Below are 16,828 nucleotides of genomic sequence, written 5' to 3' on the forward strand. Positions count from 1 at the left end.
GCTGGGGAGGGCGGCGGGCGGCTCCCTGCACACCCACAGAAGCACTCGCACCGTTAATTCCCCCCAAAATAAAATAAAATTTGATCTTTCCAGAGCTTCAGTCCGAGAGCCGAGGGGGCAGGGGATGGTTTTGTCACCTCGTGTGTGGTTGCGAACGACGCCGGAGCACCCGGAGCCGCGCTTCTCTTCGCCCACCCCCCTCGGGGAAACCGTAATCCCGGGGATGGGGCAGCCCCAAAACCTCTCCTCTCTCCCCCCCCCCCTCCCCCAACCCCAAATCCCCAAATCTCCTTCAGATGGTGAGGAGGGGGATGCAGCCCACCCCCACCCCTCCCTCGTGGCACACCATGGGAGCCATGAACGTCCAGCGGTTGGTCTCCGGGTCGTACATCTCCACCGAGCTGAGGTTGGACTGGCCGTCGTAGCCCCCCACGGCGTAGAGGCGGCCGCAGTTGGCCACCAGGGAGACGCGGCTGCGCCGGGTGTTCATGGGGACGAGCAGGTACCACTGATCCGCCACCGAGCTGTACACCTCGGCCACGCTGAGGAAACCCGAGCCGTCGTAGCCCCCGCAGACGAACATCTTGCTGCCCAGCGAGGCGGCGCCGTGGCGGCAGCGCTTGTTCAGCATGCTGGCCACCGGGTGCCAGGTGGCCGTGTGCTGGTTGTAGTACTCCACCTGCAGGCACCAGGCACAAAGACAAAGGGACGGAGCTCAGGAAAAGCCAGCGGCCCCCAGAAGAAGCAGCCCTGCGACCGTTTTTAATTGTGCAACCCCCAGCGGGTCGGGATGCTCCCGGTTCGTTCCTTGGTTTCACCCCTTTGGGTGTTGTAATGTCTGTAATGAGCTGTTGCTGCACAGACCACAAAAAAACTGCCCCCCTAAACCTCCCCTCCCCTCTCCTCTGCTTCTGGGATGGGTTTTGAGGAGGTTTCTGAGCCTCCCAGGTGGGTTTTAGTGGCTGCAGTTGCCCACGGCCACACCTCGGCCTCTCCTGGTGCAGTCTGAGCTCCCTGTCCTGCACCTCAGCTCCGTGCCCTCCTGTGCAGGGAACTCCTCCACGTTTGGAAGTGGGTTTTTTTTGCCCTCAAGGCAAAACAAAACGACCCAAAAAGCAGAACACCAGCATTTTGTATCCCTTATCCTTCTGCAGGGACCATCAGAGAGACCCCTTCCGCAGGAACTCCACACGTGGCCAGCTCAGGGCTGAGCCCAGACGAGCAGAGCTGTCATTTTTGGCTCTGGGCTGCACTGCTGCAGACAAAAACCCACCCCTGAGTGAGGTGGAAGGGCAAATTGCTGCTCCCTGCAAACCCCTGAATTAAAATTTGCTTCCTGAGAGCAGCACATTAACACCAAATCCAATCTTGACACGGAAGGAGCCTTCCCTGTGCCCCACGAAATCCTGCCCTGGGGAACGTGCAGAGCCTTGCACCAGCAGCTCCCCCTGCTGCGAAGCTCATTTCTAAGAAAATCGTCCTGAAAATGAAGCCACCAAACAGGCAGGGAGGAAGCAGGGGAAGCGCCTGGCATCTGGGTCTCCAGAGCTCAAGGGAGGCCAGGATAAAAGTAGTTAAAAAAAAATAATAAAGGAAGCAGGGAGGCAACAAAATGCACGCACTCAATGCTTTTGTCCCCTTTTGTGGGGAACAGGAGACACTTTAGCTCCATTTTCTGCGGGTTCCTGGCTAGCTCCTTTCTTCCCGAGCTGGAATAAAAGGCTCTGGGAAGGCCAAAATCTGATGGTGCGAATGCTCGAGGCATTTTTGGTTTCGTGGGGAGAGGGCACGGAGCCATCCCCGACCTGAAGCTTCACCTCCCAGCTGCCTGCAGGAGACCGATTTCAGCACGAAGCCCTTGGGAAGCGACTTACACTGTTGAAGATCTGCAGCCCGTCGTGCCCTCCCGACACGTAGATCCTGCCCTCGAAGACCGTGACCCCGGCGGCGCTGCGGTTGGAGCTCATGGGGGTCACCACCGTCCACCTGGGAGGGAGAAAAGAGAGCTCAGGAGGGGCTCTCCACGAGCAGCCACCAGATTATTGCAGCTCTGTCAGCTTTTCCAGGACGGGGTTTTGGTAATTCCTCTTCCACTGCCCGTTTTATTTTGATTTGTATTGAAATCTTTGCTTTCACCTCCCTGCATCAAGGCGAAGCCCTGCGGGGAGGGACACCGCACAGCCTTAAACACCTCAACCACCTCACCACGGGGTTTTTTTGATCTCCCAGCGGTGCCACGTCGCTGGCAGCGGCAGGAGGAGAAGCTGAAGGGCGCAGAGAGCTCTTACTTGTTGGTTTCTGGAGAATAGGCCTCCACGGAGTTGAGGGAGGAGTTCCCGTCGTACCCGCCGCACACGTAGATCTGGCCGTCCAGCACCACCGTCCCCATCGCGCTGCAACGAGCAGAACCCCGTCAGGTGGCTTTAGGAGGGGGCCACGCGGCCTAAAACACAGCAAAATCTGCACGGCCTGCCTCGTTTGCTGCCTCCCGGGTGGATTGATTCACCCTGTGGGACCAGCGGGGTGATTTCAGCACGGGGAACAGCCCGCACGAGGCACCTGGAGAGCTGAGCAGCGTCCCCATCCCAAGCAGGATGGATCTGAAGGCAGCAGGACGCCAGATGTAGTGGTTGAACCCCTCTTTAACCTCACCTGGATCACCAGCACACCTCCCTTCTCCCCCTTTTCCCCGACTGGAGGAACTAAAACCAAACCCCGAGGAGTAATTCAGCCACGGGTCAAAAGCCCACTGGTCCTGGCTTCCCATAAAGACCTTGAAAACGAAGTCACAAAAAAATCTCCTGGAGAAGCTTGGCAACAACAGCGGAGCCCCAGCACCACAGCAAGAGCCAAGGGGTTTGTACAGTAACAGATTTGGGCAGATTTGGGCAGATTTTCCTCTGCACGAGGGCATCTGACCCCCAATTTGCTTGTCTTTGAGGCTCAGAAACCCCAACGTGGAAGAGTGACTGCCTCTCGCCGTGGGAAAAGCCCCCAGGAACCTCGCTGCTGGGGAAAAAGGGAGCTTTCCTGCCACAAATTAACCCCGCGGGCGATCTCCCTGGAAAGGATTCCAGGAATTTCGATGAGCTCTGCCTCCCAGCCAGCCCCAAAGCTCTGGATAAGAACCAGAAGGGTTCAGGGGGCTCGTTTCTGTGCTCCCCTGCAGGAGGGAGACAGCAGCAGCTGTAGGGATGCCGGGTGCCTGCCCACACTCAGCCTCTCGCAGCCCAAAAAAATAAAACATCCCGGACCACAGAAACCAAAGCAGGCAAACCACGCTGGTCAAGAAGTGCTGCAAAGCTCCCAGGGAGCAGCCACGAGGGGGAAAGAAAACCACAGCAAAAAGCCCTGGAAGCCAAGGAGGACGTCCAGCCACGGCAGCAGCCACGGTGTTGTGCTGGGGAGGACGGGCTGACCGAAATCGCATTTTACCCACATCTAGAATCAAAATCTGAAGAAACGGGGCTCTAAACTCATCCTTTGGCACTCCAGCTGAAGCCCTTACAGCCCTGATGAGCAGAACATCTCTGCTCTTTTGGTTTGGTTTCACTCCCTCGTGCTCCAAGAGCTCAGAGACCTCTGGAGATTACAGCTCGGTTACTGCTCAGCTGCTTTTAACCTAGCCAGGTATTAAAGGCTTTCCTGTGGATCCGTGCTGTGCTGCACAGGTGTCACTTTGTGGAGTTTTAATAAAAGCTTATAGAGCTGCTGACAGTTCTCCCCTCTTACCAGAAAGCAGAGCCCAGATTTCAGCACAAACGCCCCCAAAATGGTTAGGGGAATCTCACCTGCTCCCACATTGCTCCTCTCCCCTCCGTGTGTTTTTTTTTTTTTGCTGCTTCCCCACGCAGGAACCTCTCTCCCTTGGCACGCCAGCCTTCCCCAAACCCCATTTTCACCCCTCCAGCTCCCCATCTCCCCTTCTCACAGCCCGTACCTTCTCTTGCTGTTCATGCTTTCCACTTTGGACCAGGAATCCATCTCCGGGTTGTAAACCTCCACCGTGCTCAGCCTCAGCTGCCCGTCGTAGCCGCCGATGGCGTAGAGCAGCCCGTTGACCACGGCTACACCCACCCGGCTCCGAGCCGTCGTCATGGGCTGGCACTTCTCCCAGCGGTTGGCGATGGGGTCAAAGACTTCCACCACGTTCAGCGAGTCGCCTGCGTAAAAATTTGCTACTCAAATTAAAAGGGGGAGACCCATTCCTCGGGCTCTGCCGCGCCGTCGCCCAGCGGAGGGGCAAACCGTGGCTGCCGCGACCCCAACAGACAGGGCTGGCACGGGGACTGCGCCCGCTGGGCTCTTGGGAAAGCAGCCAGGCTCTCTCAAATCCTGTTGCAGCCCCCCTGCTCCCCCAAAATTAAGCCAGAGGCATTTCCCAGCCACGTTTCTGCTCGTTCACAAAGAGCCCGCTCGGAAAAATTCGTGTGAACTGCACCCTGCGATGCAAAGGGTTTGGAGAGGGTTGAAAATCTTGCACGTCCCCGGTGCAATTAGGGCTGCCAAGTCCCAGCCATGTGGAAGCGGGGCCTTTGATAGCCTCAAAGGGGCAGCAGAGACCTGCTCCCTCACAGCTGGTGGTGCTTCTGCTTTCTGGGAACGTTAACTTCCCTGGAAATCGCCCACGGGGTGAAGGCAGAGTGGAAATCCCACAAGGCAGAGCCCAGCACGGGCCCGCTGATCGGATCCTTCATCAGCGAGCTGTCTTTTGGCAGCTTTAAAAATCAAGTTTCCCAGGTTAACGAGGTTATCTGAGACGGGCAGATTATCTCATTAACATTTTCTGTCCCCTTTTTGTGCTCTGACACAGCAACCCTCACCAATTCAGCTTCACATCTCCAGGTTTTACATTGTTATAGGAGAGGATGCTCTGATTTACACAAGAGCTGTCCTAAATAAGCCTGACCTACACCGAATTCCTAGTGGGCAGATGTTAAACTACAGGCACGGCCACCTGCAGCACTTCAGTTCCTAATCCCACGGCCCTAACCAGCAAACCTGACAGCTCTCCTCGTCAGGGAGTGGATGTGCAAGGTACCTGCTGAGTTAAGTCCCCCGACAGCATAAATCAGGCCCGCGATCGACGTGCAGCACCGGGGACGGGTCTTGAACGCCGGGAGGTGCGGCCGGCGCTCTGGCATGAGGTGATAATCTTTGGCCTCGTCAACCAGATCCCTGAAATCCAAGAGAAATATTTCATTTGGTCAGCAGTGGCTTCCCCCGTGATGAGAGCTGACTGAAGTCGGATGCGGATTTAAGCCACTGACTTCCCAGCTATCATTTGTCCGGACAGAACGCCCTGCTGGCAGGTTAAAACCGGGGAGTTTTTCACTCTATCCACAAAGAGGATGAATTTCCCTCTCCAGGACAGCCACATCGTGCTCCTGCTACCTCCCCGTGGGCTCAAACCCCCCGCCAAGCCTCACCTGCACTTGTGGCAGCAGCGCACGAGGTCGTCCTGCTGCACGCGGTCGGCGAGGAACTGCGGCCGGCACAGGGGCAGGCGGATTTTGGCCAGCAGCTCGGGCAGGAAGGGCTCCCTCTGCTCCCGGTCGTAGCGGATCCAGGCTAAGGCAGCTTCAAACACCTGCCCAAAGAGAGGCGGGGGAAGGTGGATTTTATTTTGGGCTTGGTTTTCGCTTGTTTTTTGCTTTTCCCCCCGCCCCGAGTTCCTACTGCTGCGGGTTGTCATTTGCAGGAAGATGGGAGCTGGGAAGAGTTTTGTCAGGCAAAATGCAATTTATTTTTTATTTTTTTAAAGTGTTAAAATTCAGTAAACCTGCGAAGAAAGAAGAGAGCACGGTGCTGCTCTCTGAAAACCAGCAGGCAGTTTTGATGGAGACAGTTCTTCCAGCCTTAGTTAACCACGTGGTGGATGCCTACAGCCGAGCTGGGCTCTCTCAGCTCCCTCTGTGGTCCCTGGAGAGGGAGGCCACAGGTTCAGCTCAGCTGTCCTCTGAGCCAGACCACGCCACGTGCATGCACACAGCCCTGGGTGTCTTATATTGCAACCTGGGGCCGTGGAGAAAAGCCCACGGCAGCCCAGAACAGAATTATGAAGTTTTTCCCCGATGGAGCAGATCTGGAGCCTCCCACATCGCCTCTCAGCACAAAAAAAAACTTCTTCCCCAGGACCACGGGGAGCTCATCTCCCTACAGGGAGGCAGCGGCAGCGCTGCTTTTGGTTAGTCACCTCCTCGGAAAGGGCAGGACGGCTTTTTCTGGCTCGAGGACAGGTTCTGCTTCTCCTGCAGGCTGCCAGCCCCACACCGACAGGTTGGCGAGGCTGCCGACACGTCCTGAAGCGGCTCAGCCCTGCTTTCTGGCTGTTCTGGGAACACGCCTGTCCAGAGGCGCTTTTTGATGCCAAATTCATTCGTTAGAAAATCTTGGGAGACTCCTCGCACCTCCAGAACCTTCTGGGCTGGAGCAGGAGCTCTGCAGGGAAGGACTCCCTGCGCCCTCAGCTGAAGCAGCAGGGCATAGCTGCAGCTCCTCCTCTCTCAGAAGTGAACCAAAACACCTCGATGCAACTTTCTGCGAAGCCTACGCTCCAAGAAACCCTAGCAGGCATTTCCCAGAGCAAAAAAAAAAAACCTCTCCCAGCACAGACAAGAAGCCAGGCAGCACAGCTCTGCCTACCTCTCAGGGCTCCCACACTCCAGGGCAGCTTCCCAGCCCCGCTCAGCCCAGGAACGGGATATTTCTTATCATCCCATCCCTCCACCAAGCAACCAGAAACCCCCCCCCGAGGAGGATAACCACCACGCAGGTACCTGCTCCTCGGATTTCACGTTGAGCTCGTCCCTGGAAACGAGCTCCAGGACGTCTTCGAAGGGCAGCGCCAGGAACTCCTCGGACATGGACACCTCCACGAAGTGCTGGTGGATGAAGCTGTTGGCGGCGTCGTAGAGCACCGCGCACATCATGGTCTCCGCAAACTGCCGCACGCCCAGGCAGTTCTTGGGGTGAAGCCTGGGCAAAGGAGAGCAAAATTGAGTTGAATTTCACAGGAGGACGGATGGAATTGCTAAGGGGCTCAGCGAAGCACCGGAGGATACGCGGAGCTGTGTCCTCTGCCAAGAAGGGTTTAGAATAAAAGGTTGTGGCTCAGAATGAAGGCACCTGCACGGAGATTTGGAGCCAAAGGATGGAAACCACGACTTGAAATCTCCCCTTAGACCTGCCAAGGAGCCTCTGGGCAGCCTCTGCACTAAGAGAAGTTGTCAGTGGAGGGGAAACGTGAGGCTCGCAAAGCAATCCCTCTCTCCCGCTTCTCTGGGCTCCTGGCACCTTTGTAATTCCGGTGTTGGACGCAGCTGGGTGCAAGGACACAGCACAAATAACCCAGAAAGCAACAAATCTTTCCTGAGCGCTACAGAACAGCACCTGCTGCACCTCCCCGAAGCCGTTTCCTGCCATAAGGAAGCTTTTTCACCAAAGCTGCTTCTGCAACGAGGTTGGGCAGCGAGGAGCAGCGCTGCAGACCCCAGCTCTCCCCAGCACAGCCACTGCAAAGAGCTGCTCAGCGCCAAAAACGTCCTTCAAGGACACCCAGGAATGAATTTCAGGCACCCTGTGGCTCCTGGTGGATTTGGGCTAACTGCAGCAGCCAAACCGCAGAGAAACCAACTCACCTTGCTTAAGTCCAGGTATAAATATATAATAAATTATTATAAAATATAAATATAACCACCTACAGCTCGCTGGGACTCCTGAAGCAACACAAGCCACCTCCTCCCAGCTTGGTGTCACATCCAGCGCCCCAAATAAAATGTTTTGGCAGGAAAATTTAACACCCTGATCTTATATAACTCGATTTCAAACCTGCAGAAGCTCAGGATTCACCTGGGACTGTAAATTGAAGCATTTCGTACGCGGAGGAAATGCACTTTTTTCTCCCCAAACCGAAATTCTAGGACAGCTCTGTTTGGAAGTGAAATAACAGCTGGATGAGACGTTGCATTCGTTTGGGATTTGTGTTTAATGTCCCACGGACACACAGAGCAGCTGAGGGGAACCAGGCTGGGGAGCAAGGGAAGCGGGTCAGGTTCCTGGCGCTGCCTGAAGCGGCGTGCGGGATGTTCCCAAGGAATAACCCGGCTTTGTGCTTTCCAGATCACGCTGCTGGAATGAAACTGGAGGCAAACACCAGCCAGGGGACTGGAAAAACTGGAACCAGTTTAACGCTGCCAGAGATTCCCATCCAATGCCTCACTGAGTCCGTTCCTCCCCTTTGCTACGGGCGGCAGCAGGCAGGGGACGTGCTGCGATGGGTTTGTTAGGGGCACACACACATCGTGCTGGGCTAGGGTCCGAATTTTTGGGTACACCTGCGTGGTGCCAGGAGTCGATGATCCTCGTGGGTCCCTTCCAGCTCAGGATATTCTACGATTTCCGTGATTCTAACTCTAAAAAGGGAATTGTTCAGCCAGTTTTGCCCCTTACCTCTCTCTGAGGAAGGTGCAGCAAGCATCCTTGATGTTCTGCAGCTGGAGGAAGCTCGCCCCCATCAGCAGCGACTGGACGTTCTGCTGGTCTATGGCCAGGTGCCCGTTGTAGGCAAAGTTGATCAGAGCCTCGAGCGCGCTGGACAAAGGGGAGAAAAGGCAAAAAATAAATGATTTCAAGCCAATTCCACCAGCCGAGCACAGCACACTGCTGAGAGAAATCCCTCCTGGTGCAATTCACGGAGAGGGCAGGCTTCAAGCCTTGCAGGTACAATGCCAAGCCCTACAAAGCACTCACTCTGTCAGGATCAAACCCGCTGAGGTGCCCGGGAAGTTACCTGGGGTCCATCCCTTGCATGACAATCTCATCCTGCTTGCACTCCATCATGTCGTTGGTGAACATGGCATGGAAGTACGGGATAGAAGCCGCCAGCACGATCCGGTGAGCGCTGAACTTGTGGTCCCCAACCTAAAGGAGAATTAAAAAAAAAAGGGAAGGAGAAGATCAGCACCATCCACCACCAACCAAACGATCTGGATGAATCGCTGCAGCACAGCTCTGCCTGTCTAGCAGTAACCCAGGGCTGAAAGACAATTTCCAGAGTTTTTGTGGACAATTTTTCAAGGCAAGACAGCTGACAGTGTCTTCTAAACTCAGACTTTTGAATCTGGTTTTCCAGCCTTCTGGCAGCTCACCTGGGTGGGATGAAGCAGGGTCAGCTCCAGACTGCTCACAAAGAGCCACAACCACGGCACCCCGTGCTGATGTAAATCATTGTTCAGCTGCATGCACAAGCTCCAGATGCTGTGCAAGATTTTGTCCTCCTCACAGTAACACAGCTCTGATCATTACTCCTCTCCGTTGGCTCACAGTTTTTTCTTTTCCCCTCTAATTTCCAGGCTGACCTGACTCACACGAGTTGATACCTGAGCTTGTACCAAACTGCCCTTTTCTCCCGCTTCAGCGCTTCTCAGTTTTCCCACTTTCAGGAGTTTTCCTTTTTCAGCTTTGTTTGGCTGGGACAAACAAGCTGGCACAGCAGGTCCTCTGCTCTCCGGGCCATCCAAGCAGCCCTTCTCTTCTCTGCAAAAAGCTTCGCTGCCTTTTCATGTCTAGGCAGCACGTTAGCAAAAACGTTGCCTGTTTGGGGTTTTATGGTTACCTTGAAAACACAGCCCTGCCTCTTCCTTCAAGCCCAGAGCTACCACGCTCAGTAAATGTGATCCAGAAGCGAAGCTACGAGCCCAGCAGAGCACAACGCACACCACAACCACAGCTAAAAGCATCTCTGCTTCAGCATTCTCCTTGCATTTCATCCTAGGAGGGTGCAGGGGCTCCTCCTCGGGTCTCTGGCTGGCAGAAAGTTTTCCTATGCAGGTTTTCCTGGGCACAGCCACAGGCTGGATGACCGGGATATGGGGCTGGCTCCTCTGCTACTCATCTCCCTGCCTGTTGGTCCCAAACACCTGACCTGCTGGATAAAGCCAGAGGAATAAACACCCGAGACGTGTTTCTTTCACGTGGTTTTTGCTGAAAACATTTGGAATTAAGGCAAAAGACTAAGGTGCAGGGAGTCACTGAGCACAGGGCAGGATGAGAGCCCAGCGGGCACACGAGAGACACAGGAAAGCTCTCTTTTTGCTGCCCGTATTCACCAGGCTCAAGACATTAAAGAATAAAGTGTCTTATCTCTAAAACGTTGGAAGATGTCGTGGTGCCTGGCAAGAAGTCAGCCCCACAGCCGCGTTGCTTTGCTTTACCAGATAAGTACAAGATGTATTTGGGTGAGCCTTCCCGTCCAGGCAGCGCGGAATGTGGTTGAGCAACTACCGAAGTGGGCATGAAAAACAGAGCTGAATTTTGCTTCCACCCAGACACAAACTTGCCAAAAATCACAGCTACTCAAATGTCATTTCACCTTTTTTTTTTTTTTTTTAAATAACAAGTAGGATTAAAGCTGACTAGATGTGTATTAAACGCTACAGTTATACCTGCTTCAAATGCGAGCTGCTATCCTCTAGATATAGCTGGAGTTATAACCAAAGTTAACCAGCTGTTGCAACTGGTGTTACGTTTATTCAAAACAAGCCTACCATGCTAGCCAACGAGGAGAAAAGCCCTCTGCTTTGGAAAATAACCATAAAGCACAAAAGCAACACAGGCTTAAATTTATTTTTAAAACAGATCTGTGCCTTGGACATCACTTAAACCATGGTGCAAGCCCCCAGTTTGACAAAACGCCCCGTGCTGTCACCCTGAGCAGCACTGAAGGACCATGGCATGCAGGCAATCAGTGATAATATCCTAATTGAACCAGACCAACCCTTCTTACAAGCCATCATTTTTACAAGCCCGTCGCTGCGGCTCCAGACCTCCGCGTCCTGCTGGCAGCACAAGCCTTGATTTGCCTCAAATTTTACATCAAATTCTGTCTCCACTGCCTGCACCTCTCCCTAGGAAAGGCAGAAAGGCCACAAACGAGAGGTGTTTCACGCTCCAACCCCAATTACACAGGACATGAGCACATTTTCAAGTGTCTTTGTGGAGCCGTGCTCCATCCCCAAGGGCTGCACAGCTTCAGGGATGGACGTCCCTGGTCCCCCAAAAACAGCCTCGCTGTAAACAACACACCCAGTTATGACAAAAGCAATCATCTGCAGCCATTCAGCAGGATTCCAGGCGTGTTAATTAGGCTGTGTCATTAGAGGGAAGGAAAACCCCGTGTGGGCAGCACCGGGCAGCTCTGAGGGCCAGGCGTCCTCCACCCTTCTTCAAGGGGAGGATTTCACCTTGGGAAATGCCCCCTTTGGGGGCATCCCTGGTTATCTTGCCAAAGGGGGCATTTTTTTCTTGCCAAAGGCAGGGTTTGAACTAATCAGTGTGTTTTAATTCATTAAGAGCGTGTTTTAATTGCGACAGGAGGGACCTGGGCTCCCCACGCGGGGCTAGGCCTCGCGCAGGCCCCGGCCCCGATGCTTCCCACACGCTGCCCCTGCCTGACCTCGCAGATGGAGGAAATAAAACCGAAAGGAGCTGGGTGAAAAAGGGAATGGGTTTCTGCTGGCCTAGCAGGGGAAAGGAGGGGGACAGACACAGCCCCTGCCCACAGGGGCTGCATCAGCAAGAAGCTGGGCTGGCTCCACGCTGCCACCGCCACCAGCTGAGGCATCAGTGTCGTGGTACTGGGCACGATTAAACCTCTACTTCTATTCCTTTTATTTATTTTTTTTATTTTTTAACTTGCTCACGTAATGATAGAGGGCCCCGAGGGAGATTTCTAAATCGGGATCTCTGGTCAAGAAGCCAGCGTTACGTCCGTACCATCGCCGCTTCACGCCGAGTCCCGCAGGAAGGGCTGAATTTCTCGAGCCCTGGTTTTCCTGCCCAGGACGAGAAATACTCCAGAGGATGAGCAGACAGCACACATCCCCTCCGTTCAGCCTCACTTATGATTCAATAAATGCTCCTCGTCTCTGGAGCTAAACGATCTGCCTCCCTCCTGAGGGAACCAACATGCTTTCCTATGTCTGCCACATGTCTGACACTACAGCTCGTGCCCTTCTTGCCATCAGCTCCACAACAGGCTTCCATTTGCCCCAAACCCACCACAGACCTGCCCATTAGCTCCAGAAGTACCAGCAGAACACTAAAAAAGAAGTAGAAAAAGCTTTGTGGGGTTGAGTAACCCCGTTTTTGCCCTCCGAGCCCTCGCGCAGGCACAGGGACGGTCTGCTCAGTTCCTGTTTTGATTTTGCAGAGCAGCTCTCGCTCGGCAGCATGGCACTGGGAACCCACTGCCCTTCCTACATTCACCAGCTGCCTCAAAGGAACAATTTTCCTTTTGGTTTTGCGTTCCTACACAGCTGCATTTGCTCCAAGCGAGCGAGTCGGGGTCTCCTGCAGCAGCAGCTCCCTTCTGAGGTCTCAATCGCCTACCTAATGCCACAGGGCGAGCTGCTGAGGACCTGGGCTGCCTTTTGGGGTCCAGCCTCTCTCACATCACGACCAGAACCTCGGCTGGGGATGTCAGCCTTCAGCTGAAGCTCTCGGTTGCCCTACCAGACCATTTTGTGGCTGTGGTTTTACAGAAATCAGGCGCTGCTGTTGGGTTAAGCACAGCTCGGCGCGTTTACCTGTCACTCCGAGGGGCTGCAGCCCATCTCCAGGCCCAAACGAAACTGCTCAGATGCGATCGCATCCCCACCACGGAGCCGGGATCAGCAGAGCTGTTACAACTCTGTTTACACGAGTGTCAAAGAAGAGAAATACTCCAGGAGCTCCACGTCGGCAGGGGCGCTGCGAAAAGGCTGGAGGGCAGCTCCTCGGGGCAGCACTCCCACCCCTTCCCCAGCACGAGCAAAACAAAGGCTTCCCGAAGCCTGAAGGCTTCCTTTAAGGCACAAAAACCCGTTTACCAGAGGCACGAGCAGCACCGCTGCTCGCAGAGCATCTTTTCCCACCATGAAGGTGACAGAATTCCCTTCCTCACGCTGCTTAATAGGATGCAGGCTCTCCCTCACACTCCCACACCCCAAAAACCTTAGCAAGTCGCAGGGCACGCTGAAGCTCCCTCCACAGCAAAGTGGTGTAGGTGGCATGAAGGCATCTATTGTTCTCGTTACGCTGCAGAGCTGAGAAGTCTCTCGAGCTCTCTGCTGCAAAGAGATTTTTTTTTTTTTTTTAAGGAAATGTTCATCTTTCCTGACACGCCTCAGAGTGGGAATCCGAGGCATCGTGGCAAGATTTTGCGAGTCAGAGGGCACCGAGGAAAAGGCTCAGCACAGAAACGTGTGGGTTCTGCGAAGGCTTCAGGTTTAGTGCCTGCGTGAGGCTCTAAAAATACTCGTCTTCATATAAGGGAAGAGCAGCGAGAGCGGCTGGGACGTGGGGACGGAGGTGAGCGAAGAGCTCCAGCTGTAATCCAAAGCAGCTCCTTCCTCCTGGGCGACAAGATTTCAGTAAGGTCCTTAGCAGAGAGGCTTTGAGTACACCCCAGATTATCTGATTTTCACATCTGCCAGCTGCCCGAACGAAGCGACAGCCTCGTTGTGCTCGGGATCTCCCCAAAAACAGGCCCTCACGTCCACGGGGCAGCCAGGGACGGGCTTTTCAAGGACTGCTGAAGCCGCCGAAGCCGCCTGGAATTCCACTTCTCTGCCACGGCAGGACCAAGGGAGGCTCCTCCACCTCTGCTCTGCTTGGCAGCAGCTCTCCCGTGCATCTGCTGGAGCCTGGAGAGTTTCAAACCAGCAGCCTGCTTTGGAAAATTTGGTCCAAACAGTCTCTTTATGGGAAGCCAACGGGATTCTCACCTGTCAGGCCGATTCGGATGGTGTATAAAATAAATAATAACCCCCCTCTGCAGCTTGAAAGACCATTCACTTGCCAGGCTAGCGTTAATTTTTGAGACCTTTCTAATTAGTCAAGAGTTAATCGTGGAAATGCAGCACTCGAGCTGCTCCAAGGGAGCGCTCTCAGCTCCGTGCCGGCTTCCAGGAGCTCAAAAAACTTCTGCTTTCCCCGAATTTCTCCACGAGGAAACACCACGAGCGCTGCTTCCCCATTTTACGGAGCGTGAGAAGCAGAGGAGCGACCCCCAGCAAGCAGAGCCGTCCAAGCAGCTTTCACCCCTTGATTTGTGTACTCAAAACCGGTATTTGGGAAGGGCACAAACACCGAGGAGCTTCTCTCAGGCAACAAAACTGCAAATCCCTGCAAAATGAGGGGAAAAATCCTGCTGCACTATTGTTAGGTGCAGGAAACTGAGGTTATGAGAGCCTAAATCTTTAATGTGGAGCTCTTCTAGTGCAGCTAGCTTGGTAAAAAGCTCATTATTTCCACCAAAAAGGTAAAAATCAGCGGCAGTGCTGGCAGCAGAGGTGGCTGAACACTCACAAGCCTCATATTTAGAGGGGAGGCGATGCAACGTGTGAAGTGCCTGGGGAAAAAAGAGCTCCAGGGAGAGCAGAGGGAGCTCAAGAAGAGCTCAAGCAGCACTGCAGGCTGAAAATAACCCCCAGATCTGCTGGGGAACTGCTTGAAATTCAGCTCCCGGGGGAAAAGCCCCGACATGCAGCTATCTTGGAGGGGATTTCTCAAACCTTGTCGCCCCAACCAGCTGCACACGAAGGCTCCGGGTGGCTCCGTGCAGCCCCAGGGGAGAGGCATGGCTCGGCTGCAGCCTGGTGAGATGTGGTTTCCACGTGGGAGCAGGGCTGAAGGATTTCCCTGAGCTGAGGCAAATAAATAAGGGATGGACAGCGCCGGCAACATGCTCGTGGCTCGTAATCTCCTCGCCCCTGTGCTGCCACGTGCTGCCCAGGGGCAACGCGAGCAAAAAGGGGAAGGGATCCCAGATCCCAGCCCCTGCTGGATGAATTTCCAAGAGGAATAATTAAAAGAAGCCGGAACGACAACGCTGCCTCCTGATTTTGAGCCCGCGTGGGCCGAGGGAATCGCACAGCCATCGACCCCAGCAACCCGAAAGTGCCGCAGCATCTTCCAGGCGGGGTTTTTTAGTGCTTTTTCATCCTTTCCCTACCTAGCCGGCGCCCAGAAATCCCATTTCCAGAGGCAGAGAGGCAGGATGCTCAGACCTGAGGGCGAGGAGAGAAGCTAGAGGGGGATTTGGGGGCTGTGGCGTGCAAGGAAGGCGAGGCTGCTGGTTTAAATCGACGTGGGATGGGCTGTTTTGGGGATCTCTGCTAAATTATCCCGGTGGAGGAGAAAGCTAAGCCTCGTTTTAAGCAAACCAGACCAATTTTAAAACCGATTTTAAACCTCTGCAGAGCCGACAGGCTCCGCGCCCTCCCGGAGAGGGAGGAACAAAATATAACAGCAGGAGGGGAACAGCAAGCGGGGCCAAGGCTGCGCTGCTCCCGCTGCAGTTAGCGGCTCAAGGTGCCTCGTTTTGCCAGGATTTGGGACAAAAATCAGCAATCGGGCAGTTCCGGGGAGCGTTTTCCCCAGGGATTGCTCTGCAGGGGCAATTTGAGCTGAGTCGGCCGGGTGACACCTCCCTGAGCAATCCCACTGCGGGGTGAATGGCAGGGAGGACCCCAGCCCCCACTCAGGACCCCTCAGGACCCCTCCTGTAGCCCTAAGGACCCCCCAGGACTCTCCCTACAACCCTAGGGACCCCTCAGAGCTCCCCAAAACCCCAAATACCTCTCATAGCCCCCCCCAAAGACCCATCAGGACCCCCCCTCTCCATCCCCAGGGACCTCTCAGGGTCCTCCCACAACCTCAAGGACTCCCCAGGGCTCCTCTTGGAGCTCCTAGAACCTCCCCAGGACCCCTCAGATCCCCCAGAACCCCCTCAGGTACCCCCTAGGACTCCTCAGATCCCCTCCAGGACCCCCTCAGGACCCCTAACATCTCCCCTAAGACCCTTCAGACCCCCTCAGATCCCCCCTAAGTTCCCCCTCAGATCCCCCCTATGACCCCCTAGACACCCTCAGATCCCCTCTAAGGCCCCTCAGATCCCCCCTAGCACCCTTCAAAATCCCTTAAACCCCCTCCAGGGCCCTCCAGGACTCCTCAGACCCCCCCCAAGCCTCTTCAAAACCCCTTAAACCCCCCCCTAAGACCCCTTCAAAATCCCTTAATTCCCCCCAAGCCCCCCTAGGACCCCTCAGATCCCCCCTAAGACCCCTCAGACCCTCTGAGATCCCCCCCAGGACTCCTCAGACCCCCCCTAGGACCCCTCAGACCCCCCCCAGCCCCCCTCAAAACCCCTTAACTCCCCCCAAGCCCCCTCAGGACCCCTCACATCCCCCCCAAACCCCCTCAGATCCCTTTAAACCCCCCCCAAGCCCCCTCAGATCCCCCCCAGGCCCCCTCAAAACCCCTTAAACCCCCCCCAGGCCCCTTCAGATCCCCCCCAGGCCCCCTCAAAACCCTTTAACCCCCCCCAAGCCCCCCCAGGACCCCCCCAAACCCCCTCAGACCCCCCCCAAGTCCCCTCAGATCCCTCTCAGGACCCCCCAGGCCCCCTCAGATCCCCCCCAGGCCCCCTCAAAACCCCTTAAACCCCCCCCAGCCCCCCCCAGCACCTTGAGGGTCACGTCGCACAGCTTGCCCTGCCGCCGGATCTCGCCCATGACGCCGTAGCCGCGGCTGGGCAGGTCGCCCACCGAGAAATGCACCAGGTCCTCGGCGTCCAGCTCGGCCTCGGCCGCCTCCAGCATCCTCCCGGTGGCCCCCCAGGACCCCCCCGGGTCCCCCCCCAATTCCCTCAGCCGCCGCCGCCGCCCCTCAGCCTCAGCTTCGCCTCCCCCGCTCCTTGTCCCTTCCCGGCCTCCGTAGCGCCGCCCGCCCGCCCGCCCGGCCTCAAAGCCGCCCGACTTCCGCCCTCACCCCCCGCCGCGCCTTC

General features: G+C 55.5%; 1 protein-coding gene across 2 annotated transcripts; it reads right to left on the reverse strand.

Annotated features, from left to right (window-relative positions):
- Positions 1 to 286: 286 nt before the first annotated feature.
- On the reverse strand, positions 287 to 16,654 carry KLHL18 (kelch like family member 18). 2 transcript variants are annotated; one of them, XM_032183261.1, is made up of 10 exons: positions 16,509 to 16,654; positions 8,792 to 8,922; positions 8,452 to 8,592; positions 6,780 to 6,978; positions 5,430 to 5,590; positions 5,042 to 5,178; positions 3,941 to 4,163; positions 2,289 to 2,393; positions 1,875 to 1,986; positions 287 to 679 (listed from the first exon to the last, which is right to left on the reverse strand). In XM_032183261.1, exons 1-10 carry the CDS (start codon positions 16,641 to 16,643, stop codon positions 293 to 295), a joined length of 1,731 nt encoding a protein of 576 aa, XP_032039152.1. In that variant the 5' UTR covers positions 16,644 to 16,654; the 3' UTR covers positions 287 to 292. The 2 variants fall into 2 exon arrangements, with proteins under 2 accessions (XP_032039152.1, XP_032039151.1); XM_032183260.1 differs by having other exon boundaries at positions 3,941 to 4,178.
- Positions 16,655 to 16,828: the final 174 nt, after the last annotated feature.

The sequence above is a fragment of the Aythya fuligula genome, chromosome 2 (genome assembly GCF_009819795.1).
Source record: "Aythya fuligula isolate bAytFul2 chromosome 2, bAytFul2.pri, whole genome shotgun sequence".
NCBI classification, from domain to species: domain Eukaryota; kingdom Metazoa; phylum Chordata; class Aves; order Anseriformes; family Anatidae; genus Aythya; species Aythya fuligula.